Genomic DNA, 26972 nt, shown 5'->3' with positions numbered 1-26972 from the left:
TGGAGCCGTCCTCACAGTGCAAATGATTTTATTCAACTTCATTAAACATTTTGTTCAATAACGTATTTACATGGCAACACAAGAGAGACACTGTCAACTTTACACTGACAGTAAGCAAATATCACGAGTAAGGAAGTACTTTCAAATGTAAACACTTATTTCCAGTTGACACCTGAGCACTAAAGAGCATCACCGTAAAACTCACAAGAAACCAACTCTTTATCCACATCACTAGCTCCCTGTCTGAGGTACTTTTAGGTTAGCTTTACCTCAGTTTCAGTTTACAACACACACACACACACCACAAAAACTGGAACTAAAATAAGCACCAGCATGACTCTGACGGAATCTGACACCGAACATGTAAGCGTACAAAACTATTCTGCAGAAAATGCGTGGGCAATGTAAACGTGACGCCAACAATTGTGATGTCTTTTAGCTTTATAAATTGTCAGTGAGCTCCAAAGCCAGGCAGGCGGTGCTCAGCGCTAGCATTTATGTAAACATGCTCCCCGTAAAAGCAGGTGAAATGTTTACCGTGTTAGTCTCACATCTCTCAATTAGCACTAAACAGAAACGACAGCTGAAGCTATAAGTGTTGCCTATATTTGGCCACAAATTAACTAATTTGGCAAAATAAATACTTTGACCTGAATATGAAGAACGCTGAGTAATCATGTTATTACAACCTGAGGGAAACGTGAATGTCTCAACTAATTTTGATGTAGAAGGGGTGATTTTGTTTTTCTAAAACTCCTCGCTCATTTACATTGTATTAATCTCTGTTTTAATACATTGTTAGGACCGTAGTCAGCTGAGTGGCAGGTCGGTGCCAACAAACTCTCTGCCAGGCCTCACCTCAGCTCATTCAAGTCACTGAAGTGGACATCTACACCGTGTCTGTGCTGTTGCACAAAGTTCTAACAGACAGTCCAAGAAATTTCGGTGTATGATATCCTGTTATTATATTTGTATGCCTAACATTCATTTTTATGCATCTCTCTGTGTTATGCATCCACGCGTTTTACAAATGCAACTTGCTAGCAAAGCTTGCTTGCATTAGTTAATAATCCTTGTGTAAATATGGTCACTTCTAGCTTCAAAAACCCAACATTGCAACAGCCACAGTTAAAGTTGACACTTCAGAACAGGAGTTCACAAACCCACAGGCGATGTCACGGTGGCCCCCTCCATCTTTTATACACAGACTATTGTGTGGGACCAGTGGGAAAAGTCTGGGATCTGTGAGCATGCCAATTCATGTTGTAAGTAACAAGATATTTTACAGCTAATGAAAACTTTGACCTGCTTGTCTCACTAGAGAAATAAAATAGATGAATACATTTAAAATAAATGCAGCGGAATAAACTATCCATGCAATCCAGTTAATGGAAGTAAGTTGTTGTTACTGCGTATTTATTTACAGTCTTGTAAGTTGTGGATCAATAGAATACAGCTGGTCCATCTGTTATCTGACTGCGCACTCAGACAAAAACTAAAAGCCTCTGTAATCTGAACTGAATTTCACAAGCAGAAGGTTCAGTCTCTCCTCTGGAATGTTAGCTGGCAGTAATTCAGCAGAGTATCCCCTGAATAAAACTGTCATAGGCCAGCATTAGGAACCTCCATTGCACTGCCTGTGCTTTAGATTCACAGCAGCCTGACACAGTCAATAAAGCTGCTTCCATTGTTCCCTTAAGCAACATGGGCCATTAGTGGTTGGAGACCTCCTCTGTCACACACCCTTTTGATAAACATCTTGCAGCTTGTCTCTGGTGTTATAGGTCAGAGGACATTGAATTCACTTCAGTGTCCATGAGGGTTAAGAAGAGCTTTCTCTCTGCACGTTACTGTCATTATTGTTACACTGAGGACCAACTTTTTATAACTTGCCTGTAGCCTTTTCCAGTTCCAGATATAAACAAAGCACTAATATGCAGTATGAGCCCATCTGTACATATTTCCACATGACATTGGCTTTCATACAAATATCAGAAACCAGATTGTTGGTGCAGACCTCCCTAACCAAAGGCCTCTCATTACAGCGGTTTTACCTTTCAATTCTGGCAAGAAAAATTCAGTCTCACTCAATTTTTGACAGGCAATCGCTAAAAATACTCAGTAACCAATATCGATCCTGTGGCAACAGCGTATGCGAGCCACACATTCAGTGCCTAAGGATTTAAATCAAAGAGCGACAGTAACTTTAACTGGATATCAGATGGACGAGAGGCGCTCCTGACACGCAGATGTCCGGCGTGTTGTGGGGCTGCATTTGGTCATCATGGTGATCTGGGTGCTGAAGTTGTTGCCGTTGCTGCCCATGGAGGGCTGCTGGTACTTAGTATCAGCACCCAGAAACCTCTGCAGCATCCACCTGCGCCACTTACGCTTAATCTCCGACTGCACCTGCAGGACAAGCAGAGAGGTAGACAAACAGAACGAGGAGCATCGTTAAGCAGGCATGAAACACAGGATTTAGCTAATTTATCTCAGAGAGCTTTTTTTTTGTTAGAATTTACTCACCTCTCCATTTAGAAAGCAGTACAAGACAGCAACCACAAAACCCTGTTGAAGAGATGGGAAAAAACACACACACACACTCCGCCCTGTAAGAGCTGTTGTTGCACATAAATATAAGTATGATCGCACAGCTGGGGAAACACTCAAAATACTTGCGTATGAATAATGATGGTAAAATGACGACCAACTTCAGGCTCAGACAGCAAGTTTATCATCCAGATCCCCTGGGAAATGTTCCCAGGAGATATCACTTTGAACTACAACGGTTATAAATTGAGAAAAACTTTCCATTGCACAGCTTCCATCACTGCACTTTGCTCTCAGAGTTTACTTTCAATTTAATGCTCAGCAAACGAGCAAACTCATTATTCAAGCGTACAAAGTTAAACATGTCAGCAAAACCAAGCATTCATTTGCTCCATCTGACAAACTATCTTCATAAAACTTTGAAATCAAATGAAAGGATGTCCACTTGCGGCAGTGGTTCCGTCTAAAACACAATATTTCAAGCATAAAATCCGCACATTCATCTATAAGTAGTGCTGCCTGCTTCTGTGCACCATTTGGAAAGTGTTGCAGACTTAATGCAGGGACGTTACCTGAAATGACCCGAGAATAAGATCGAACACCATCCTCACTTGTGGGTGAATGTCATCGGGGATGAAAGCAAAAATAATGTAGTTTATGCCAAAGAGAGGAATCAACAACAGAGTTGATTTAGCCAGTCTCCTAAAAACATGAGATGGGAGGAAAAAGAAGTAAAGAGAAAGCTCATGTTCAGCCGTGTTAAAGTCCACAAAGGCCAGAGTCGAGTATCTGTCACTGTGCAAGAGCTTAGTCAAAATAAAAACCTAACAGCAGCAAAATTAATTAAATTAGCATCACCTGATAAGAAATGACTGCAACCTGCACTATGATCAAGATGCTGACATTTTGCACTGAATACCTACGAGTATTGATTGGACTCCTTTCTTCCAATGTCTGGGCAATTCATCTTCTGCCGTAAAATCCGGATGATACAAATGAAGAGGAAAAAGTTCACCTGCCACGAAAGTAGCAGACTGGTTAATTTTGCATTAAGCTGAGATTGGAATGTTACTCACAAAGAGCTGCACTGACTCACAAGTATGGTGATTAAAATGGGGGTTTTGATGATCCACCAAGGGCCGTCATCAATTGTCTCCCAGCATCTGACAGGAAAAAAGGAAATGCAAACAAGAAGTTCTCAAAAAGAGATCATAAAAAAACATCACTGGACTGTAAATAGAGGCAGCAAAATTGCTCCGAAGACCAGCTGTTAATCTTTGTAATGGATGAAAGAAGAGGAGCTTTGACGGTCCCTTTACTTTTCATGAAGACTTCTTAAAGAAATTACATGAAAGCTGACTAAGAGTTTGTTCATACCAAATATTGAAAATCATTACAATGATACAAACTCTAGTTTCTTCTTATATTTCCATGGATGTATGCACGCTTCAAAAAGTCGCTGCACTTATTTTCAGAGCAAAATCTAAAGTATGGCTCAAGACTTTTGCACAGAACTGTAATTCTAATATCTGCATCAGTATTGGCTAAGACTTTCACAATCAGTGCATCCCAAATGATAACTTCACTTTAATCAACAAGAAAACATGATGAAGATGAACTCACCCAGGGTGATCTAAAAAAGCCTTCGTTATCGCCCACGCTGAGATAAAGATGGTCGGAGCCCCTGCAGACAAATTACAACACAAACAGAATTACCTCTAAGTTATTTCAACATTAAAATGATCTCTGTTTCTCAGAGAGAAATGATCAGCTCTGTGATTTATTTTATAGATTATTTTATATACTTATTTATTTATCTGTACCACATTTGGGCATGAGCACACTGTTAATCTTATGAATGTGTTTACAGCTGAAGCAATATTGCTTTTTAGCTATGCTTATCATGCTTAACACGACTCATGTGTGCTCTGTGCCAATACTGATTCATCCTGGGTATCTGTGGGAAAGGCTTGTTTCCATTTTCCTGCTTGCAGACACAACATTTCAAGCCTATTTCTAGATTTATTTCACTGTGAAGGGAAAATAAATATTGTTGAATATATACGTCAAAGGCAACTGAAGGATCAAAAGGTAAAAAAATTTCAGATTTTAACTGAAAATAAGATGAAACTCCTCAAAGGTTCCACCTAGCACCTTTTTATGAATATATGAATTTTGATGAAAGCAGGGACCAAATTGCTGTTGAAATTGAAATATAGCAGTTCAGGTCTACTTGTTTGATCTCTAAGTTCGGCAAAGAATTTAATTTATTTATATGTTATGTTTGCCATACATACATAAAGCTATTTGCCTTCCAAAAGCATTGCGGGACTCTTTGACTGAATTCTAACAATGAGGACGGGTGCCAGCCACCTGCTGCTGCTAAACTAAGGAAAACTCATTCATGTGCAGATTGAAAGTTCAGTATTTCTCTGAAGCAGCTGCATGTATTAAACCTCTTTTACATAAAATAATATATACTCCAGTTCCCTCCCATAGTCCCATGATATGCATGTTAGGGTAACTGATGAGTCTAAGTTGGCTGCAAGTATGAAAGTGTGAATGATTTCTGTCTTGGCCCTGTGAAGGCCCAACTACCAGTCCAGGAAGTATCCAGCCTCTTGTAGCCTTATGCCAGCTGCAATAGGCTTCAGTGTCCCGTATATCTCTCCATGATAAAGCAGATATAAGTAATGGATGGATGGATCCAGTGATTGTAGTAAAGACTAATGAAGGCATTCAGGTTGCCTGATGGCTGCACTGACACTACAGACAAATGGACACATCCGATCCCCTTGCAAATGAGATTCTGAGAGCGACCTGTAAGCCTACTCATCAATAACTGGTAAAAATGGTAAATGGTCTGTATTTGTATAGCGCTTTACTTGGTCCTAAGGACCCCAAAGCGCTTTACACTATACACAATCATCCACCCATTCACACACACATTCACACACTGGTGATGGCAAGCTACATTGTAGCCATAGCTGCCCTGGGGCGCACTGACAGAGGTGAGGCTGCCGGACACTGGTGCCACCGGGCCCTCTGACCACCACCAGCATGACCCACTGGCATGAGAGCTAACACTTACCCCACCCAATGAGGATGTACCACCAGAAGTACTTTCTCTCAGAGAAGAAGGACACAGCTAACAAAGCATGAAGATAGAGGCCCTCCACAAGCAGCCAGAAGTAACTGGCCATGACCCCGTAGTGGAACAAAACCATCACTGCCTTGCAGCCCACCTAAAAAACATTAACATGTTATTGGCTTTACCAGAAATGTGCAAATGAATGTAGATACATATATAAATCTATTTCCATTTAAATGATTCAAAAGGTTACTTGAGGACGTTTTTAGCAAACTAATCCCAAGGGCACAAAAAATAACAATTAAAGGTGTGCTATCACAATACACATGTGCTATCTTGTAGTTGGGCTGATTATACTGACAGAGTATTTGACCATTTAGATCTGTAATCTGCAGTAAATGTAACTGAAATCCAAGTTTAAAGCTCCTTGTTGCAACATTAGGAGAAACCACTGCTGATAGATCGGTAGGTTTAACATAGTCCACACTGACCCACTGCAATGTCTGCACCATAACTTAAAACTCCAAATGGGAAAATGTTTTCAGGCAAATATTGTTATTGAGTTAAACAGAACTAGAAGAAGCCTAAAATTCCACTCTCACTATCAAGACGGCCTAAAGCTGTTAATCAGCTGAGCTAAGCAAACAACTTAAGGTTAGAGAGCAGGAGCAGGACAGATGGAACAACTGACGGAAAAAGTGTGGACTTTATACCAGTTTTTAAATTGTGTTGATAGGCCACGTAAAACCAGAGTTATGATAAAAATATATGCAATGTTTGGTTTTTTCCTGAATACTATCGTTGTTTATATTTACTGCAGGAAGAAACGGTAAAAACAGCATTTTATAAGGAAAACGCTTGAAAGCGCTCTCCGCCTGTGAGCAAAAACAAAACAAAAAAAAAACCCCCACTCTTTCCTACTGGTGGAAAAATGTACCATGTTGACCAATCAAAAAATGATATGGCAACATGGCATTTTGTTGTTTAGGAAGGGGGGAGTTTTAGGAGTGACGGCGGTGTTTTGAGATGTGAGAGATTTGCGACGTTTAGCGCAAATCTTGTGTAGTTAGTGTGTAGTGTAGTCAGTAGTTTTGCTGTGTGTGTCAGAACAATGAGGCGACTGCTGAATGTTACAGGTGTTACAGGAGTGATACATCTCCTGTTGTCAGGCCTGCAGGTATCAGGCTGTTGTTCTTCTTTATCTCATAGTGGACAGAAATTATTTTTTGGAGTGGCACAAATAATTTGTGTGGCATCAAATTTGATGCAGAACAGCTGATTGTTCTGTAAATAGTTTGAAATGTTTATTTAAAAAAATTGCCTAGACTGCATTTTTAGGTAAACAGCTGCAAAAACTTTGTTTGCATAACTCAGTTACTTTTTTGAAGAAGTAACTATATAATTAATTGCCCAACATTTGTCATTATTTACTGTATTTTGCAGACAGAGAGTTACAGGACTCTCTCCCAGACCACAGACTCATTCTCATAATACTAGTCAGAGCTTTATTTTAAAAAAAGAAAAGAAAAAAACAAAGTTTTGTTTTCAAGATTTTCTTTTTTTTTTTAAATTTTCATTGTAAGTGGGCTAAAGCACTTAATTAAAAGTAGTCTAACATAAATGCTGTAATTTGATTATTTTAATAAACCATGTAACTTGGATGGATTCGATGCTGGCGTGACCACAGTGCACACGTCTAATGTTGCTCACAGTGGTCCAAGGGACCCCTCAGGAGGTTTGTGTGTTCGCTCAGACACATGAAAAATTAGAGGGAACATTGGTTATACCTCACAACATAAAGCACTTTCAGCTAATGATTGTGAATTGCAGCTATTGCTAAAAGCATATAATTGAGCAGGTGGCAGAGTGGAGTACCCACACAAGAAAGATGACATCACAACAAGATTTGTAAGCCGATCCATAATGTGTTAGATTAGCTTTTGAGACGAATAAACAGGAAGCACACGTGGGCGCCTGGACCATTATTTCCAAAAGTCTCAGTTTTGTCCTGCTGCATGCACACTTGAACAAGGTTTCAAAACTAAAACCAGCGTTGTTTGCAGGAGTGTCCTAAGATGCTTGTATTAGATATCAAGTTTAAAATAAATCCTTTTTACTGTGGAATTTGTCTTATTGTACAGCAGCAACATATGGTTCAATTCTGACGGCATTATTTACTTAACTTGTCGTTCATATCACGTTAAACACGGCTGCAGAGATGTATTTTTTACCTAAAACATTCACACTTTAAAGGTATATCCAGAGGAAATGCATTGACCTTTAAAAAGATGAGGACAACATAACAGACTAGACATTTTAAACTAGCCAGGCCAGTTTTAGTCCCCGTGGGCCAAGCTAAAAAATTATAGGATTTGTTTTCTTGTTCAGAACAATGTGAATATTTAACATATTTAACAGACAAAGTACTGTCAGTGTAAAACATTACACAGAACCAGCCTCTCTAACGCTGTCAGGGAGCTTCTGTTCCACTAACATCAGGGTCATTCTCACTTATCTAAGATAAACAATCACACTTGATACACATTAAATGCATATGTTTGCAACTTAGTTTTATTTCAGTGTTATCAAAAAATACTGTTGTTCTATTATTTTTCCATGTTCTTCATTGTTATCAAATGTAACATTGCTTGGTACTCTCTGTCCTGCTGGGTTGACGTTACTGGCCCACTCTTCTGTGCAACATTGCTTCAGTTCATTGAAGTTTGCAGGCATTCATTTATGCACAGCTCTCTTAAGGTCCCAGTAGTGCTGTCAGGGTCCTTATACACTGGTAGGATCACGAGAGGATGGGGATTAGTAATCTTTGGTTTCACCCTGGTTTATGACCATGTTTCGGTTTCTGTTTTGCATTTGTAGCTCTCTAGTTCTTCTGGGTTTGTGATTTCTAGTTCTTAGTTCTGCCCTCGGGTTTATTCTCTTGTTCCCCAGTCAGTCATGTGTCTGAGTGTACATGTCGTATTTTCTGTTTTATTTTCATAGTCTGTGTCCTATGTCAGTGTATCTAGTTTTGCCTTCCCTCGTCTCATTATGTCTGATTTGCCCCAGCTGTGTTTTTTTCCTGCTCTCCATCCTCTCGTGATCCTCCTGTGTATTTTAGTCCTCAGTCTTCCCCTGCTTGTTGTCACGTTGTTATCCTTCACACACCTCCTCAGTGCTGTGCGTTTCCTCTGTGTTCCTAGTCTCCGTAGCTCCTGATTTCTAGTTTAGGTTTCTTGTTTTCCAGTTCCTTGAGTCCTGAGTTTGTTAGCTCTAGTTATTATGCTTCGCTTTTTGTTTTCTGTATTCAAGATTTTTCCCAGGAATAAAGCTGCACTTTAAGTTTAACCCTCCGTCTGTGAGTCCTGCATTTGGGTCCTCCTTCCTGCCTGCCCCACAGCACTAACCATGACAAGTGCATTTCAGTCAGGTTGAGATCTGGACTGTAATTATTGAAACCTTTTCTTTTTCTGCCATTCTGTTGTAGATTTGTTGCTCTGCTTGGGATCATCATCCTGTTACATGGTCCAGTTTCAGCCAGGCTTCGGCTGTCGGCCTCACATCTGAGTCTAGAATACTTTGGCATACAGAGGAGTTCATGGTTGACTCACAGGTCCTGTGGCTGCAAAGCGAGCCGAAATCATAATGCTTCCTCCACCGTGCTTGACAGTTGGTTTTTAAAAGAAAGAGGCTTTGTCCTGACAATACTTACAAACCCTGGTTCAGTCCTTTTCTAAATATACTGTCATGAACTTTAACATTTAACACACTAACTGAGGTCTATTGAGTTTAAAATGTAGCCCTTGGATTTTTTGCAGTTTCTGAGCATTGAACAGTCTACCTATCCATGTAATTCCTTCCTTAATTGGAAGCAGTAAGGGTGTAGTTAATTTTTCACACACTGCATCTTGCATTTTGGTTTAAATTGTATTTAATATGTCATGTTTTATATTTCTTCTTAGGTTGTATTTTAATAACTTCTAAAGACCAGGTTTTTATAATGTCCTGAAATGACATTATAATTTAAACAGGACATATTTTCATTTTATCAGGTCTGTCTATAGTTAGTTAGCCACATAAATGAATTGGTGACACAACATTTGATTTGTTTCCAGGGTTAGATTAAAACTAGGAATGTGTGTTCTTGCAACTCTCTGTGTTATTTTGCACGAGGTTTTCCGCTTTCACCCCAACTGTATTTTTTACAAGCTAAGCAGTGCACCTTACACCAAGTAAACAAAAGTTTACTCCTTTTGTTTTTGCTTTTTCACTGAGGAGTTTAGAAATCTGTGAGATATTTAGCAGCTGTGTTTAGGTCAGGGCAGCCGGTGTACCCTGAAGGAGAAATGTCTAAACTCAGCCATTAAGCAACAGCACTTAGTGATATAGTAAAGCGGGTGATTTACAGCGAGTTGATCCAGTCCTCTCTGGTAATAAAGTGGCAAGAAAACAGCACTAACGTTGGTGACTTGATCAATCACATAAGAGGGAGCAATGCCACATCTAGGAGCTTATCTAAATACTTAACTTATCAGTTATGACGTTGTGGCATGTTGTGGTAATAAAGTCAATACAGCACTCTGAATGTGATTTATTGACAAAGCTGTCTGTAGTTCAGGCTTAATGTTCAAGTTCAGGCTTAATGTTTGGCAAACAGGAACTCTCACAACATCCTGGTGCACAGATGAAAAGGGAAACATCATTTTAAGAGCAGAAGTGCCTCGGCAAACACTGCTACACCCAGAACACTGAGTAAACTTTGAGACAAAGCATTAAAGTCAGAGTGGGAAAGCGGCTGCTGAGCAACGATGCCGAACTTCAGTTAGGCAGAGAGGGAAATCAATTCGCGCAACCAGTTCAATAATAGAAGAATCATCCTGCAGAGCTTTGAGCAGCAAAGAGAAAGGACGGTGAACGGCGTACTCACAGATGCTTGGCAATCTGTCTCGCCGACTTCGTACAGAACCACGTCCTTGATGAAAACAGTCACAGCTTTCAGTATGAAAGACACAAACAGATGCATGTGGATGTAGTTTCTTGTGCACTGCAGCTTCCTGAAGAAGAATACAAATACACAGAAAATGAACAGGCAAAGTACTCCTAATGCATCCCGACTGGTTACAATGAATGAGCTCCTCATGTGTCTCGGAAATCATCAGAAAAAAAGCGTGTATCAAGAGAATATGCACTAGAAACTTCACTGACTTAGTTCAGATGAGCACAGAACAGATGTGCTTTTCAGCTCAGGACAGCAGCCATTCTAAGCACTTAGTGTACACGATTATCGCCTTGTAATTTCCTACCACTGTGCTCTGCTGTGCTGTTATCTAAATGTCACAATTCATTTAAACCCTGCAATTGTCATGAAAGGCTTTCTGCATGTCTCCCACTTTGGATGTAGCTTTTTCAGGGACATAATATTTATCAGGGATGCGGAGCAAGGAAACAAACAAGAACAAATTGGTGTGTAGGGGGAGAGAAGCAGGGGGTGCTGAGAAAATGTCACTAATGTAAATTCTCTCTTTTGCCTGCTTTCAAACAAATACCTTCCCCGTGACACGATGACCTGGGGTGAGTTGCGTAAACGCAGCAGGACAGTTGAGCTGCGATGAAGTATCGCTCAGCTGCATGAACGCCACATCTGCACCCCGACATAAACAGCAGGCGCTGCCAACATCCTGCGTCTCCGCTCCAGAATGCAAACCCGATCGCATGTCAAAAAACCCAAAGAGTAAACACAGCGCTTGCTGTTTAGCCCGCGACACACAAACAGCCTGAAATGCAAGCACAGCCAGCTGATGTTTATTAGACGCTACACACACTTGCCACTTAAACCTGTTCTAATGATCTACGCCAACAATCACACATGCGTTTTTCTCCACGACCTTGTGACCTTAAGGTCAGGACAGAGCATACAGTGAATAACAGATGCTCATCTAAGTGATCTGACTTCACGGTTTGACTTGGTGACTGCTTGCACCCACCCACATTTGGACGACTTCTCCCACTTAATCCAGTTACATTGCTGTTTAAAAAGACTGTAAGACCTAAATAAAATGCAGGAAATGAGAGATCGACGGGGTTTTCTTGCTTTAATAGGTGTTTGATTGTCTTTATGTGGGAACATTAAGCAGTGTTATGATGGATCACCTTACCGGAAGAGACACAATATGACGATAGCGACTGTCAGAGAGATGAGCGACACGCTGTGACCGATGGTGTATCCCACTTTGATGGCGTGGAAGAATACCTCCTGTAACAATACGTTTCAGTACACAGTTCATCAGGTGTGGGACATTTCACTTAAAGTTCCAGTTGCCACACTTACTTCATGGCTATCCATGGTGGTGTTGGGATTATATCCACAGTCTGCTATGTAGGAGTCCATGCTGACTGAGGTCCAACCATCCGCGGTGCAGGTCTTTGACAGGTTACCTAATGAGCAAAGGGACAGAGGAACAACACTGGAAATTATTCGTATTACTTTACGTCGCTCTTCCTGCTATCCTTTAACAGTACAATAAAGTGCTTGTTGAGATGGGAGTTGTAAGAGCTGCAGGGCAGACATACCACTGCATTTAATTAAAACATGCTGAGACTCATGTCTCCCTGGAATACACCCAAATAATCAAAGGAAACAGAATGAATGACTGAAGAGGCTCAGCCGCCCAACTGGCTCAGAGATGCTGAGGCAATTCCCATGTGCACTTGCTTCCATCTGTTTCTTAATTATGTGAAGGCTGTACACACAAACACCAGGTGGCCATCAGTCAAGCAGGGATATTTTGGTCTGTTCTGCCCACAGAGGGCAGAGGTGAAAGGTGCATTTAGACTGACAATTAAAAAACTGCATGACCAAAATACAGTGTTGCAGATTTGCGGTAACAAAAGATAGAACTTTTTAAAATTAAGTGTAGAGTCAAACTTGCGAGAACAATGAAGTAAATGAAATTACAGCAAGATAAAGTAAAGCTTTTTGGGTTAAAGCTGAGTCCAGTAGTTGTCCGGAGTAGCGTACAGCAGGCCAGAGATTTTCTGTATTGGAAGTGCTGAAGATTAGATATGTCTGTAGACATAGATATGTATGTCCTGCTCTACAGGAGAATGGAGCTTAGCTTCGTCGCTGCGAGCCTCCAAACATCAAACCGATTTGAGCCTAAACAGAAACACATGAAAGGCAGTCCTGCTTGTGTATTAATCACCAGAGGATGTGGTATAAAACAGATGAGAGGCAAAAGTGTGGGCCATAGTCAGGGGTTAAAGTGGGCCTGCATTTTTATATATTTGTTTTATTATTATTATTATTTTTGGCACAACACTGGAACAACTGCAGGTGTCCATAAGTTATGTTTGTGGTACTTCAGCATCTAGCTAGCCCCACAGAAGTGATCTTTTTTAATTCTCGGGTAATTTCAAATCCAACGCTGCTATCAGCTCAACAAACATCAGCAAACATATAAACTGTTTGTGTGCAGTTTGTCTCACAGTGTGTTGCTAGCTAAAGGTCCAGTATTCCTGTGCTGTATTTTACAGGGAGAGAAAAGAAAGAGCTAACTTCACTCAGAGATGGAGACAGATAAGAAAGACAGAACAGGAAAGGAAGAAGAGGGGTTAAAGATAAGGACTGCTCAGTGGTGTGTGATAAACTGGAAATTTAAAGCTTACATGTAAGTTCTCACATTTTTAAATCAGATATCTGGTCTGTACACATGAAATTACGTTTTTTCATATTGTGAAACCTGCTGCAAAACAAACTGACGTAGACTCGCTGTGTTATTTAAAGGTTGCATGAAAATCCTCTGCAGAATAAACAGGTTAGTTTGCTGTGAGGGGTTTAAAGTAAAGAACAGTGTGTGACTGGTGCACAGTGGCTGTGGTTTCATGGTCAGAGTTAGGTTACATAAAGTGTAGCAGAGATGAATCTGAAGTTAAGCTGATGATGCTGACATTCATTCAGCGAATTTCACCTTCATACCAATTTTATACCTTCTAGAAAAAAGACAGAATACACACTGTACTGTCAGTGTCGAGGATGGAAATCAGCCAAGACAACTCATAAAACATCTGCTTACTAGGGGTGCAACGATATTCGTATCGATATTGAACCGTTCGATACAGTGCTTTCGGTTCGGTACGCATATGTATCGAACAATACAACATTTGTATTTTATTTTATCAACTTTCCTTCTGACGATGCTGTCTGTGTTGAGCGCTCAGTGAATCTGCGTTCGACTACTCCGCCTAGGCTGCACTGTCGAGCGCAGATCCACTGAGCGCTCAACACAGACAGCATAGTCAGAAGGAAGAGCGCAGGGCAAGCTAGCAAGACAGAAGTTAAGCTCTCCTTGCAACATTCAGATCTGGCGTTTGGAATTATTTTGGTTTTCATGTGACGTATGACCCTGAAGGTAAGCGAGTCATGGACTAAAGTAAAACAGTATGTTGGATGTGCCATGCAATGCTCAATTACATGGGTGGGAACTAGTGTGTTAGCACAGTTAGCTCGTTAACGTGTTGGCCGTCTAGCCCCATGCACGGGGCGATCGGCGGTAGCTCGTTAACGGAGATTTGCCGTGTTGTGGCGTTAAGGTTATTTCAACGAGAGCAACCTGAAAGCACTAGTGGGAACACAACGAATATGACTGCACATTTACGCCGACATCATCCTAGTGCAAAGACAAAAACAACAAGCATGCTACTAACTTTAGCCGAGTCATTTAGACAGCTGTTAGCACATGATTCTCCTTATGCTGCTGAGAATATAGCCCAGAAGAAGCGGATAGTATAGCTTTTATTTTGGAAAGAGACATTTCTCTGTAATAAACTCTCTTTTCCAAAGATGAGTGATTCCTCAATCAGATACAGGGCTTGCAATATCGCTAGCCCGACGTCCTGGGGCTAGCGATTTTTTCAGTCGGGCTACCAAAATCTATCTCTTCCCTGCCCGTCGGGCTATTGTAGGAAGGAAAAATATATGTCAATGCTTTTGCATTCTTTCAGAAATGTAGCTGGGTAATTATGTCATTGGCATTGGTGAGCCACTGTCAATATGTGACATATTGTAATCGCGTTTGAATTTGCGCTTGTTTTTTTGCTTTCACTTTGCAATCGTGCGAACTGTGTATAGAGAGCGACAGCACTGATCTGTGAGTGATGATAATTTGTGCACCAATTCCTCTGACATCGTCTTATTAATCGTTAGCTTACTATGCAAACATGACAAGTGAAATCTCCCGCAGCAAGCTTAAACATGTGAGAGGTTGATCGCGCAGAGAATCGCTGAGCTTATGTGAGTGCGTGTGTAAAAGCAGCAGGATATATATTTTAGTTCTGCTGAGCCAAATAAGACAGGTCAGGGTGAAGAATTGACAGCCAAAGAAAAGCTTACCACAAAACGGAGAAGTTATGACAAATCAGACTATAAGGCAAAAAGAAAGTGCAGCTTTATGGTTTCATGGACAAAATAATTTCTGTGGCTGCAATATGATGAGCTAAATAACCAGGGCTGCACATAAGTGGTCCGCAGGTGCGCATTCGCTGTCAAAATAAAAAACACGCACAAGGGTTAGGGTTAAATTTAAAAACTGTACTTTTGAGTTAAAATATATATTTATAATTTTAATAAATGACAAATTAAAAAGGCATGAACATTTTTTTTGTATCGAAAAAATATCGAACCGTGACACCAAAGTATCGAATCGAACCGAACCGTGAATTTTGTGTATCGTTGCACCCCTACTGCTTACATCTGGTTGAAGCAGCAGATCAGCTGATCACAGCCTGTACACTAAGAAAATCTACTGGAGCTCCCAATAGAAATTATTGTGATTTATGATTCTTTTCCCCACACTGAGGCAACTGATTTCAGGGTTCCCCACATGCTGAATCCTGCCATTTAACCTCTCTCATGTTTAGAGGCAACGTCACCCTCTACAATGTAAGAAACACAAAATAGAGCTGTTTTTTCATTTTCTTTCTTTTTCTCTGCTCATGTTCTACTTACCTGATTCAAGCTTTATTAGAATTCAAATTTAGACTGGAATAAAGTTTATATTCACATCTACTAATATTATTTTATTTTTACAATGATAGAGCACAAGGTTCAGATAGTGTTGCACAAAAATAGGTGGTAGAAATGTTCTTCAAGGAGCTACTTTTCACTTTCTTACTGTGAGTACATTTAAGAGCCTTTCTGGAGTATTTTTAACACTAGTATCTGTACTTCTACGTAAGTATAGAAAGTCTATACTTTTGCAAATTTGCTTAGCTGAGTGCAGGACCCTGCACAGATAAGTGGAGCTCTGTACAGTACAGGTCAGACCTCAGTGCTAGGCAGATTACAACAGAAAGTTTCTATTTCTGAAGTTTTGTGGAAAAACAAAAGCAAAAACAATTGAAAAGGCCTCTTTTTAGGTCCTATTTACGTCCTCTACACTTGTTGCATATGTAATAGAAAGGCAGAATATGTGGCATATGATACAGAGAGGATTTAGATTTTTACAGTGTGACGAAAGCTAGAAATGGATCCATGAACTAATTAGACCTGAAAACTCATGTCCCTCCCTTCATGAGCATCTAATCTTGAAGCATGGATTGACTGCTCTGTGCTTTTTGTTCAGTCTCTTATTGTGTCATACTTCTTTCCTCATCTCCCTTCCTACCAGTAAAGAATGGAAGCTCCGTGATCTGGTGACAAATTAATCCACGTCCTGAATGCTGCTGTGGAAATCAACATGTAGGACATTCCACACATTGCGTAATCGTATCACTCCGCAGCCGCTATCAAATCAGCACAGAGTTGGGAAATGACCAACAAGCCAAAGTCTTAGAATGTATTTGGCACCAAAATTTGGTTCGCTCACAAATACCTGAGCAGCGTAATGCAGAGAAGACGGAGGCTTAGCTTCCTCAAACAACATGACAAGACACAAAGGCGAAGCTAAGCCCCTGCTGTTTCAGCCCATGCCACCACTGGATTTAGCCTGTTTGAGGGATTGCCAGAAGAATGCTTTCATCATTCCCCAAAACATGACTGCAAGGATTTTCAGTGTTCAAGTTCATCACCCCATAATCATTTTTATTTTCTTTTTACTTCTTGGCTTTTCCCTCCAGTATTGTACAGTCAAAGCCTTATCCTATCTAAGTATATCCAAATGTTTGATCCATAGTATTATTATAAATCAACTTCATGTCAAATTCACATTGCAGCATGTAGGTGAACCTGTTGACAGCTGGGCACTCTGTCATTCTCAGCCTGTAGAGAGGGTGAGCGCTATTAAAAGAGATGAATGGCTGCATGTTTGTGTTAGATCTGCTAGGTAAAGAGTTCATGAGAATGGCAACTCTGTCTCAACTAAATTTATGACCCCGAATCTCTATGGCGTCATGTTTCGCAATGCTTGTTTTTGTGTGTGAGGCTTATAAAATGAATAGCCCGGGATGTGTCAATACCTTCAGTCTTTTGCAACGATTCTCAGGAGTGAGGTTAAATTAGACTTCGTGACATTCTGTGAAACACGCTTACGAAGAAGAATGTATGCATCGTGTGTCTGTAACCTGCCAAGGCCTTAAAGAGCTTTCAACAACTAAATAACAGGAAAAATACACAGTGGTTCAATGACTTAAACTTTTTTTTTTCCTGCTTTCTTGCACAGAAAGTGATGCACATTCATCATCACTTCATTAGTCCTTCTTTCATGACCTGAATGTAGACCAGGTTTAACCATCAGACACCTGTGCTGATAAGGTGATTTGCTGCATAATTGATATGGTCCACATCAATGCAGCACAACACTGCACAGAGGGGGCTGTTGATCCTGTAAATCTCCTGACATGTCTGTGAAATATGCCTCCTCTGACTTCAACCCCACAGATCCAGTGATTCTTCATCTGCCCCGTCTTTTCCCTGGAGTGCTATCCGCTCTCATATCATACTATCTCCCATCTGGGCCACATAACAGCTTCCCACACAACCTTTCTTCCCTTTACTGAGTGTTCATGTAGCTGATATTTACTCGATGGTACAAAATGTTCTAATGTACCCTGCATAATCCGCAAGTACTGGCTAGATTACAGCTATAGGACCTCCTTTCCAGGTTCAGTATATGATACAAGCAGTGTTTTCATTAACAAGTACGAATGCAGGTGCGCTACACCTGTGGCAGCTCGTTTATTTTGCTCTCCACCTTTTTTAAATGTCAGGTGTTTTATATATATATACTGTATTTACAGTATATGCAGCTGCTGACAGGGTAAGACTTCTGGCACACCCATCAAATATTAGCAAACATACCTCAACGTCTGTTCCAGACTGTTGGACAACATTTCAGGAAACCTGCAATTCAACCCGGAGATGGTAGCAAGACATCGCACGCTATTATCCGGTTATAGAACCGGATAATGGCTCTGGGGTTAAATGTGGGCGTAGAAAATATGCTGTACTGAAAAGTGTCCTGTACATTCCCAAAGACAAGCAGTGCACATAGAACAGAGCTCAGACTATGTACCACTATGAAAGTGGGTAATACATGGGTGGATTCATATGTGTTGTTCAGTCTGGATTTTCATTATTTGATCCTGTTGACCAAAACAATTCACTTTTATGATATTATTATTACAGCTATACATCTATCTATACAAAATATCCAAAAGTGCTATTAGTCAAATTCATCTTTAATTAACGACTGAAGTGCACTCGGACCAGGGGAGTCAGGATATTATGGGTAGTACTAACATGATATCAAATTTGAATTTTCAAATATTATGTTTACTGGTGTAGACTGACCATGCATAACATTATGAGCACTGACATCATCATTCATAAAGTGAATAACACTGGTCATCTATTCTTCATGGCTCCTGTTAGTACAGGGAGTGCAGAATTATTAGGCAAATGAGTATTTTGTCCACATCATCCTCTTCATGCATGTTGTCTTACTCCAAGCTGTATAGGCTCGAAAGCCTACTACCAATTAAGCATATTAGGTGATGTGCATCTCTGTAATGAGAAGGGGTGTGGTCTAATGACATCAACACCCGATATCAGGTGTGCATAATTATTAGGCAACTTCCTTTTCTTTGGCAAAATGGGTCAAAAGAAGGACTTGACAGGCTCAGAAAAGTCAAAAATAGTGAGATATCTTGCAGAGGGATGCAGCAGTCTCAAAATTGCAAAGCTTCTGAAGCGTGATCATCGAACAATCAAGCGTTTCATTCAAAATAGTCAACAGCGTCGCAAGAAGCGTGTGGAAAAACCAAGGCGCAAAATAACTGCCCATGAACTGAGAAAAGTCAAGCGTGCAGCTGCCAAGATGCCACTTGCCACCAGTTTGGCCATATTTCAGAGCTGCAACATCACTGGAGTGCCCAAAAGCACAAGGTGTGCAATACTCAGAGACATGGCCAAGGTAAGAAAGGCTGAAAGACGACCACCACTGAACAAGACACACAAGCTGAAACGTCAAGACTGGGCCAAGAAATATCTCAAGACTGGTTTTTCTAAGGTTTTATGGACTGATGAAATGAGAGTGAGTCTTGATGGGCCAGATGGATTGGCCCATGGCTGGATTGGTAAAAGGCAGAGAGCTCCAGTCCGACTCAGACGCCAGCAAGGTGGAGGTGGAGTACTGGTTTGGGCTGGTATCATCAAAGATGAGCTTGTGGGGCCTTTTCGGGTTGAGGATGGAGTCAAGCTCAACTCCCAGTCCTACTGCCAGTTTCTGGAAGACACCTTCTTCAAGCAGTGGTACAGGAAGAAGTCTGCATCCTTCAAGAAAAACGTGATTTTCATGCAGGACAATGCTCCATCACACGCGTCCAAGTACTCCACAGCGTGACTGGCAAGAAAGGGTATAAAAGAAGAAAAACTAATGACATGGCCTCCTTGTTCACCTGATCTGAACCCCATTGAGAACCTGTGGTCCATTATCAAATGTGAGATTTACAAGGAGGGAAAACAGTACACCTCTCTGAACAGTGTCTGGGAGGCTGTGGTTGCTGCTGCACGCAATGTTGATGGTGAACAGATCAAAACACTGACAGAATCCATGGATGGCAGGCTTTTGAGTGTCCTTGCAAAGAAAGGTGGCTATATTGGTCGCTGATTTGTTTTTGTTTTGTTTTTGAATGTCAGAAATGTATATTTGTGAATGTGGAGATGTTATATTGGTTTCACTGGTAAAAATAAATAATTGAAATGGGTATATATTTGTTTTTTGTTAAGTTGCCTAATAATTATGCACAGTAATAGTCACCTGCACACACAGATATCCCCCTAAAATAGCTAAAACTAAAAACAAACTAAAAACTACTTCCAAAAACATTCAGCTTTGATATTAATGAGTTTTTTGGATTCATTGAGAACATGGTTGTTGTTCAATAATAAAATTATTCCTCAAAAATACAACTTGCCTAATAATTCTGCACTCCCTGTAGGTGGGATATATTAGGGAGCAAGAGAACATTTTGTCCTCAAATCGTAAGGATTTGAGTGAGTTTGACAAGGGCCAGATTATGATGGCTAGACAACTGAACGTCAGAACATCTCCAAAAGTGCAGCTCTTGTGAGGTGTTCCTGGTCTGCGGTGGTTAGTCTCTTTCACAAGTGGTCCAAGGAAGAAACAGTGGTGAACCTGCGACAGGGTCATGGATGACCAAGGGTTATTGATGCACGTGGGGACAACAGATGACCTACGGAAGCTCAGACTGCCCAAAAAGTTTATGTTGGTTATGATAGAAAGGTGTCAGAATACACAGACATCAGTCGTTGTGTATAGGCTGTAAACTGCCAACAATGGCCACGCGAGTACCACAACTGGACCATGGAGCAATGGAAGAAGGTGACCTTAACTGAATAACTCTCTTTTACATCACGCGGATGACTGATACGTGTGTGTCGCTTACCTGGAGAACACCTGGAATCAGGATGCATTATGGGAAGAAGGCAAGCCAGCAGACACAGTATGATGGTTTGGGCAATGTTCTGCTGGGAAACTTTGGGTCCTGCCATCCATGTGGATGTTACTTTGACACGTACTACCTATCAAACCATTGTTGGAGACCATGTGCACCCTTTCATGGAAACTGTATCCCCTGATAGCTGTGGCTGAAAGCAAAAATGGTTCAGGAATGGTTTGATGAGCACAACATGTTTGAGGTGTTGACTTGGCCAGATCTCAATCCAAACTAGCATCTTTGGGATGCGCTGGACAAACAAGTCTGATCCATGGAGGCTCCAGCTCACAACTTACAGGACTTAAAGGATCTGTTGCTAACGTCGATGGTTCAGGGTTGTTTTCGCAGCATAAGGGGGACCAACACAATACTAGACCGGTGGTCATAATGTTATGTCTGATCGGTGTATATCATCTCCTTTAGTGCTACAACTTGGCCACTATGTTCAAAATATAGAAGGGAGAGGTTTATTCATATGTTTTCACTGTCTTATCAGCAGCAGGAGCTGAGCTAACGGACCAACCACAACTTTACAAACACGAATAAATCAAGAAAATATTATTTTTGAAAACAAACAGCTCAAACATGCAGCTCTGTTGTCACCGCCAATAAATATTACACAAAGCGTGGTAAATTTAGCCACTGCAAACTTCTTCTTTTTTTATGATTAGCATAGCTTTATAAAGAGCCACACCTGGGATTTTACAGCTATGGCTGTTTGTACCTGATACATTTCTCAAGGCTCCAATTTTAAATTAAAGTCCCCTTTGCCAGTCAACTACAAATAAACATCTCCATCAACTCTTACTTCGTGATTAACTGAGGAGACGCTACGTGGCGATTATTGACAAATGGAGATGTTGAGGAAACTCGAAGGGGTACATTCCCAGGAACTACTGTACAGACATGGTGCAATTCAGCCAGAAAATTCCCAGGATAGTGTTTTCCTTTACAGATAATTAGCACAACTTCCCTGTTAGGCTTTCACCAAATAAAGAACAAATAACCAGTGTGGCTCTTTAATGAGTGTATGGCGTCTACATGGGAAGTTGTTATCTTGTTTCCTGCTACTGTTTTGAATTTTATTGTATTATTTATGATATTCAAGATGTGGTGGTAGAAAAGATAAGAGATTGTAGGGCCAAAATAGCATCATGAGTATGAGCCACTAGGACACTCCATAATTTCTATTTCTGGTCTCAGATATGGAGCGTGATGATACTGGCACAGGCTCAATAGCAGGGATATTTGGAACAATAAAAACAAAATGGAAGTTAAGGAGGGATCGAGATGAGCAGCACGCCAGCATCTCTCTGATTCATTTTAATATCCCATGCTTAACTCATGTTTCCATGAATACGCATTTAATTTCAGGTTAATCTCAGACTCATGGATACAGACATAAAAAAGAAAAATGGCATTACGAGGCTTAGTAATCATGTGATGTACTATTTATAGGCTGTTTAAGACTGAAATTGTTTTTATTATCTTGAATGTGGCATGTTTGCCAAACTACATTAAAATTCTCAGATAGATTCGTTATTTTTTAGAGACTTTAAGGCATCTTAGCAACTAAGTGACTATTCACAGGCCACTTTATTAGATACACCTTGCTAGTACCAGGCCGGACCCCCTTTTCCCTTCAGAACTGCTTTAATTGTCAGTGGCACAAGCTGAACAAGATGCTGGGAACATTCCTCAGTGATTTTGGTCCATATTGACACCATAGCTGCTCATGCATGACATGAATCTTCTGTTCACCTACATTACCTACTATTGATTGACATGTAGTAATGGTGGAGGGCATTTTAATACAGTGAATTCACTGTCATGTTCAAGAAACCAGTTTGAAATGATCTGAGCTTTGTGACGAGCCAAGAAAATGTCCTCCATCCCACTGTACCATCACCAGCCTGAACTGTTGACTTGCATGTTGTCTTCACCAAATTCTGACCCTGCCATCTGAATGCTGCAGCAAAAATCAAAGCTTTAACAGACCAGGCAACATTTTTCCAATCTTCTGTTGTCCAATTTTTTTCAAGCCTGTGCAAAGTGTAGTCTCAGTTTCCTGTTCTTAGCTGACAGAAGTGGCACCGGGTCTTCTCCTGCTTTAGCCCATCTGCTTTCCAGAGAGGCAATTTGTGCTTTCTGAGATTCTCATATGCACACCTTGGTTACAACAATAGTGCCATGGTGGTGGGGTGGAAAGCACTGTTCTCTCACAGAAAGGAGGTCAAAAGTTCAAAGCCACTAGCCTCTTGGGGCCTTTCTGTGTGTACCTGCAAGGATACTTTCTGGCTTCCTCCCACAGCCCCAAAACATGGTAGTTTAGTTGGAGATTCTAAATTACAATCAAGAACATTAAGAGTAAACTGGATGAGATGAAGGCAAATTATTCTTTAGCCTGAGGCTACTCTGACAACAGCCAGAAATACAAAACATAAACGCTTTGAAATTCAAAATTGGTCAACTGGTTTGTGGCCCTGTAACATCAACCACTGCAATAAAGATCATTGACGTATTACTACGTTATACACAAAGTTAGCGAATGATAGCAAACCATTGCATTCTGCAGATACTGAGTTCTGTTTCCGTCTGCATGACGAAAGTACCCATATGGAAAAGATATATATAAATCTTATAAAGTTTGTATCTGTCTTGTGTGAAACTTGTATGAAAAGCATATAAGAGCGAAAACAGATATAAGATCCCTTGAAAAATTATATAATGAAACTTGTATGTTTTGGATACTTACTAAAACAATGTATGAAAGTAATGTGAAAGTGGCCACTTTCATGAGTAAATCATATAAGCCTTATATGATTTACTCATGAAAGTGGCCACTTTCATGAGTAATCACATATAAGTTTTTACTATTTCTTTTCCATATGGGTAAAACCAATATTTTCTGTCCTCTGAGCTTGATTTTGGTCTCCTGCAATTCTGGGGGAAATTTCCTCGGACTGTTTCTACGTTCTGCTACTGGGGACTGAATGGATGATAAATCTGTGCATTCATTTGCTACAGGTAACGTTTTTACTTTTATGACTTGATATTAGATTTGTTGTTTATTTCAAAAGACGACTTAGAGCAGCTTTAACTCTGCTTGTAAATATTTTTTAAGTCACAGATATATTTAAGAAATCACTGAGGTGCATGTTCAGTGTTGTCCGTCTGTCTGTCTGCAAGATTACTCATCCATGAAGCTTGATGGAGAGGTGAAGCAAGTATAAAGAAACTGTCCTTTAATTTAGTGCTGATGCTGATACCTTTGCAAAAATGGGCATTTTGAGACCTTCTATAATTTCTCTATGTATTTACCAATAGGTGTCAGTGACTTTCCACCACAAATGTATGGATTCTACCATGTGCTTTCACTTTTTCTACTCAAATAACTAAATAAAACTTATTACTGTAACCTTCTAAGAGTAAAATTAACTAATGTGCTTTTTCTCTTCTAACTCTCTTTAAAACACACACCTATATGCAACGTATATTGCAAGCTTGATTCTTACGTTCGCGATCATCCTCGGACTGAAAGAAGAGAAATTTGGGGCAAAGGATGGTTACCACCTCTCCCACATCAGCACTGGGCCAGCAGGTGATTTTGTCCCAAATCCTACTGCAACCTAGAGAGAAACAAAGAAGGAGAGGGACCAAAAACAAGTATGTTACCTAAACTCACATGCCCAAAGATAGAGAGAAACTTAATTTTGCTCACATTTTGCTCAGTGTTTCACACATGAATCCCCTCAAGTGGGAAACAGCAGCCTGTTTAAGGTGAAGGCGGAGCGCTGGCGTTCCCATGGCAGCCAATACGTGTGAGTTTAGGTCAGCTGGCATTACAGCCATGCTGGGCCCATAACAGCAGATGACCTGAGTTAACATGTTGTCACGATGACTAATAAAAAAGCTCTGTGCCCTTCGTTACACGCTGTTATTTGAATTCAACAGATCTCCGTGTCTTTCCACAGTGTGTATCCTCCCGGGATGCACAATCGGCTCACGCCACTTTCACAGCGCACCTGCTCAACAGTTTGTCGCAATGAAAAATCTCCTTACCAGGGTACATTTGCACGATTACCCTGAGGATCTGACAACATTTAAACCTATTGCAAATTTAAATTAAAAACATAATGAGAGTTTAATTACTTTTGCATTGCGTGGAAACAAACAGAGTCCCATAATGCCTCCAACAGTGTTTCAGTCACTCACAGAGGCTCTATGAAACACAACTATCTTCATGTACACAGTGTATAATGTGCTGCAAAAAAACAAAAGCATAAAAAAACTACAGATCAGGTGAGCTTCACTGTTGCACTGTAAAAGCATTTCTTAATAGTATTTCTTTTAAATGAAAAATGGGATCAATTTTCTCTGTAACTGAATCTGCATATGTGACAAGGGGCTGACATTAGGTGGAAAACAGTGTTCAATCATGCAAGGTGTAATCTAAAGCCAGACGGGAGGCTTGGACAGCTTTTGTTGTCTTTGGAGTTCACTGTGTCACTTCAATCAGAGCTCACTTGTATCATTAGTGAATTAAGATGAGACAGAATAAGTAGCTCGTGGTAAACACATACGAAGCATCTGACATACCTGTTGTTCTGTTTTCAATCTGAGCCTCGCATATGATCCTCTCCTTATCGATTTCATTCATCATGTCGCACATCTGTGTGGCCACTGCAAACACCTGTGAAGAGAGTATTTGCATGTATTTTACATACTTCTCTTTGGCCAGTGGTCGCCTTTTAAAAAGTGTTAGCAGCACTGAAAGGGTGCAGGTGCATGCAAAAAAACTTCGGCACCATTTGACAAATCGTTAATCTTTAAAGCAAATGTTGTTGCAAAGTTTTTTTTCATGAACTTCAAAAAGTGAATCTTTAACTTTGACGTGTGAGATGACCCGTTCCATTATATTCCTCATTCCTCATGATGTACTGGGAATTATGAAGTGATTCGGTGTGAAATATGAGGATTTACCATTGGGACGTATACAGACCATCTGCAGGAGCAGAAGATTTACTGCTCTTACTTGGATATATGAGTCTCCTCTCTATCGCATTAATCAGTCGGTATTCTGTGGCTATTGTTAGCCATGAAATGAGCCCATAGGACTCCAGTTTCTCTCCATACAGAAGATGACTTCCTCATTTAGATTATGATTTATCTGGCTCTGCAGCATCACTTCACCCATGATGATGGCCAGACAACAGGTTGTCATTAACCAATCAGTGCAGCCTTAAGCAAGTTGGAAAGGGAGAAACTTTCACCAGCCTAATCATCGTTCTTATTATCAAACTCATGTGCTAAAGAGCCCAACAGTCTGTGAGTTTGCACAGATGATGATGTGCAGGTGTTCTATTGTAGGGGATTTTATCTAAATTCCAGTATGATTCATACATGCTTCTCTACATTAGACATTTTGAAGAGAATGATGGTGAGGACCAGAGAGGCTGCAGAGGCAGACAAATGGGGCCGTTACCATGGTGTCCTGAAGGGAAACCAAGTTCATTGTTTCGCCTGGTAATGCATCTTAACCTTGGTCATAAAAGGACAATGAATGTCCCTCAATAACGATCCCAGTCAAGGACCACCGTTTTGTTTGCTGCTGAAAAGAGAAACCTGGAGCGAAGAACTATCTGAACTTGAACTTCGTTCCAAAAATTTAGGTTTAAAAAGAAAGAAAAAAAAATAAACCCTTAAAAAAACACCCAAATTAGTCCCGTCATCCACACATGCTAAACGGAATTAAGTTGCACACGGGGGCACAGCGGTGCGCCCTGCATCCACACCTCTGGAGGACCGCATGCGTATCAGCCCTAAACCCGTTTGCTGGCTTATCGCAGTGACCTGCGTGGTCAAGCTTACGCTGCTAAATCAGGCAAGCAGCTGTGGCACTCTTGACAGCGAGCCCAAGATCAGGTCATGAGAAAAGTCAAGTTTTTAAGCGGAGTGTACTCACGGGTTCCAGCAACACGCAGGAGAACAGGAGGAAAATGCTATTTGAAAATCCCACCAACATATCCAGTGAAATATATAAACCATTAAAAAATAGTTTTAGGAAGAAAAAAAATTGGTGACAGTACAATGATAATCCGTCCCAGGACTGCAAGAGTACACCGGCTGGTTTTGTGCGGTCTTGCGCTCTGAGCGGCGTGAACTGCTCCGCTCCTGAAGTCTCCCTCCTCCTCCTCCTCCTCCTCCTGCTCCCCCACCCCCACCCCCTCCCACACAGGATTTACCTTGAACAGCCAACGAGTAACCAATGAAACATCACCTGTGAACGTCAGTACACGAGGGCGTTGACGCCTACAAAGAAAAAAGATTCAATTTACTGTATTTGTCGATTCAAATGAAGAAAACAATAAAAGTACTTTTA

The 26972-nt window shown here is 40.7% G+C and overlaps 1 protein-coding gene across 1 annotated transcript; it reads right to left on the bottom strand.

Annotated features, from left to right (window-relative positions):
- Nucleotides 1-11: 11 nt before the first annotated feature.
- On the bottom strand, nucleotides 12-26753 carry LOC120741811 (vasoactive intestinal polypeptide receptor-like). Its single transcript, XM_040044871.1, has 13 exons — nucleotides 26556-26753; nucleotides 25190-25283; nucleotides 24106-24219; nucleotides 11967-12073; nucleotides 11794-11891; nucleotides 10566-10692; nucleotides 5642-5795; nucleotides 4174-4234; nucleotides 3647-3713; nucleotides 3474-3565; nucleotides 3123-3252; nucleotides 2527-2568; nucleotides 12-2409 (listed from the first exon to the last, which is right to left on the bottom strand). The coding sequence occupies exons 1-13, from the start codon at nucleotides 26613-26615 to the stop codon at nucleotides 2218-2220; spliced, it is 1338 nt and encodes a 445-aa protein (XP_039900805.1). The 5' UTR covers nucleotides 26616-26753; the 3' UTR covers nucleotides 12-2217.
- Between the last annotated feature and the right edge of the window lie 219 nt (nucleotides 26754-26972).

Source organism: Simochromis diagramma, unplaced genomic scaffold (assembly GCF_900408965.1).
Source record: "Simochromis diagramma unplaced genomic scaffold, fSimDia1.1 OVJJ01000663.1, whole genome shotgun sequence".
In the NCBI taxonomy this organism is placed as follows: domain Eukaryota; kingdom Metazoa; phylum Chordata; class Actinopteri; order Cichliformes; family Cichlidae; genus Simochromis; species Simochromis diagramma.
The sequence above is the reverse complement of the archived record's forward strand: the minus strand, read 5'-3'. Positions and strand labels throughout refer to the sequence as shown.

Excerpts from the sequence above, each read along its gene's own strand:
- LOC120741811 (XM_040044871.1), bottom strand. The coding sequence starts at position 26,615 with ATGTTGGTGGGATTTTCAAATAGCATTTTCCTCCTGTTCTCCTGCGTG. Across the intron at positions 24,220-25,189 it reads GATTGAAAACAGAACAACAG|GTTGCAGTAGGATTTGGGAC; the intron begins GTATGTCAGATG and ends GTTTCTCTCTAG. Across the intron at positions 5,796-10,565 it reads AGACAGATTGCCAAGCATCT|GTGGGCTGCAAGGCAGTGAT; the intron begins GTGAGTACGCCG and ends AATGTTTTTTAG.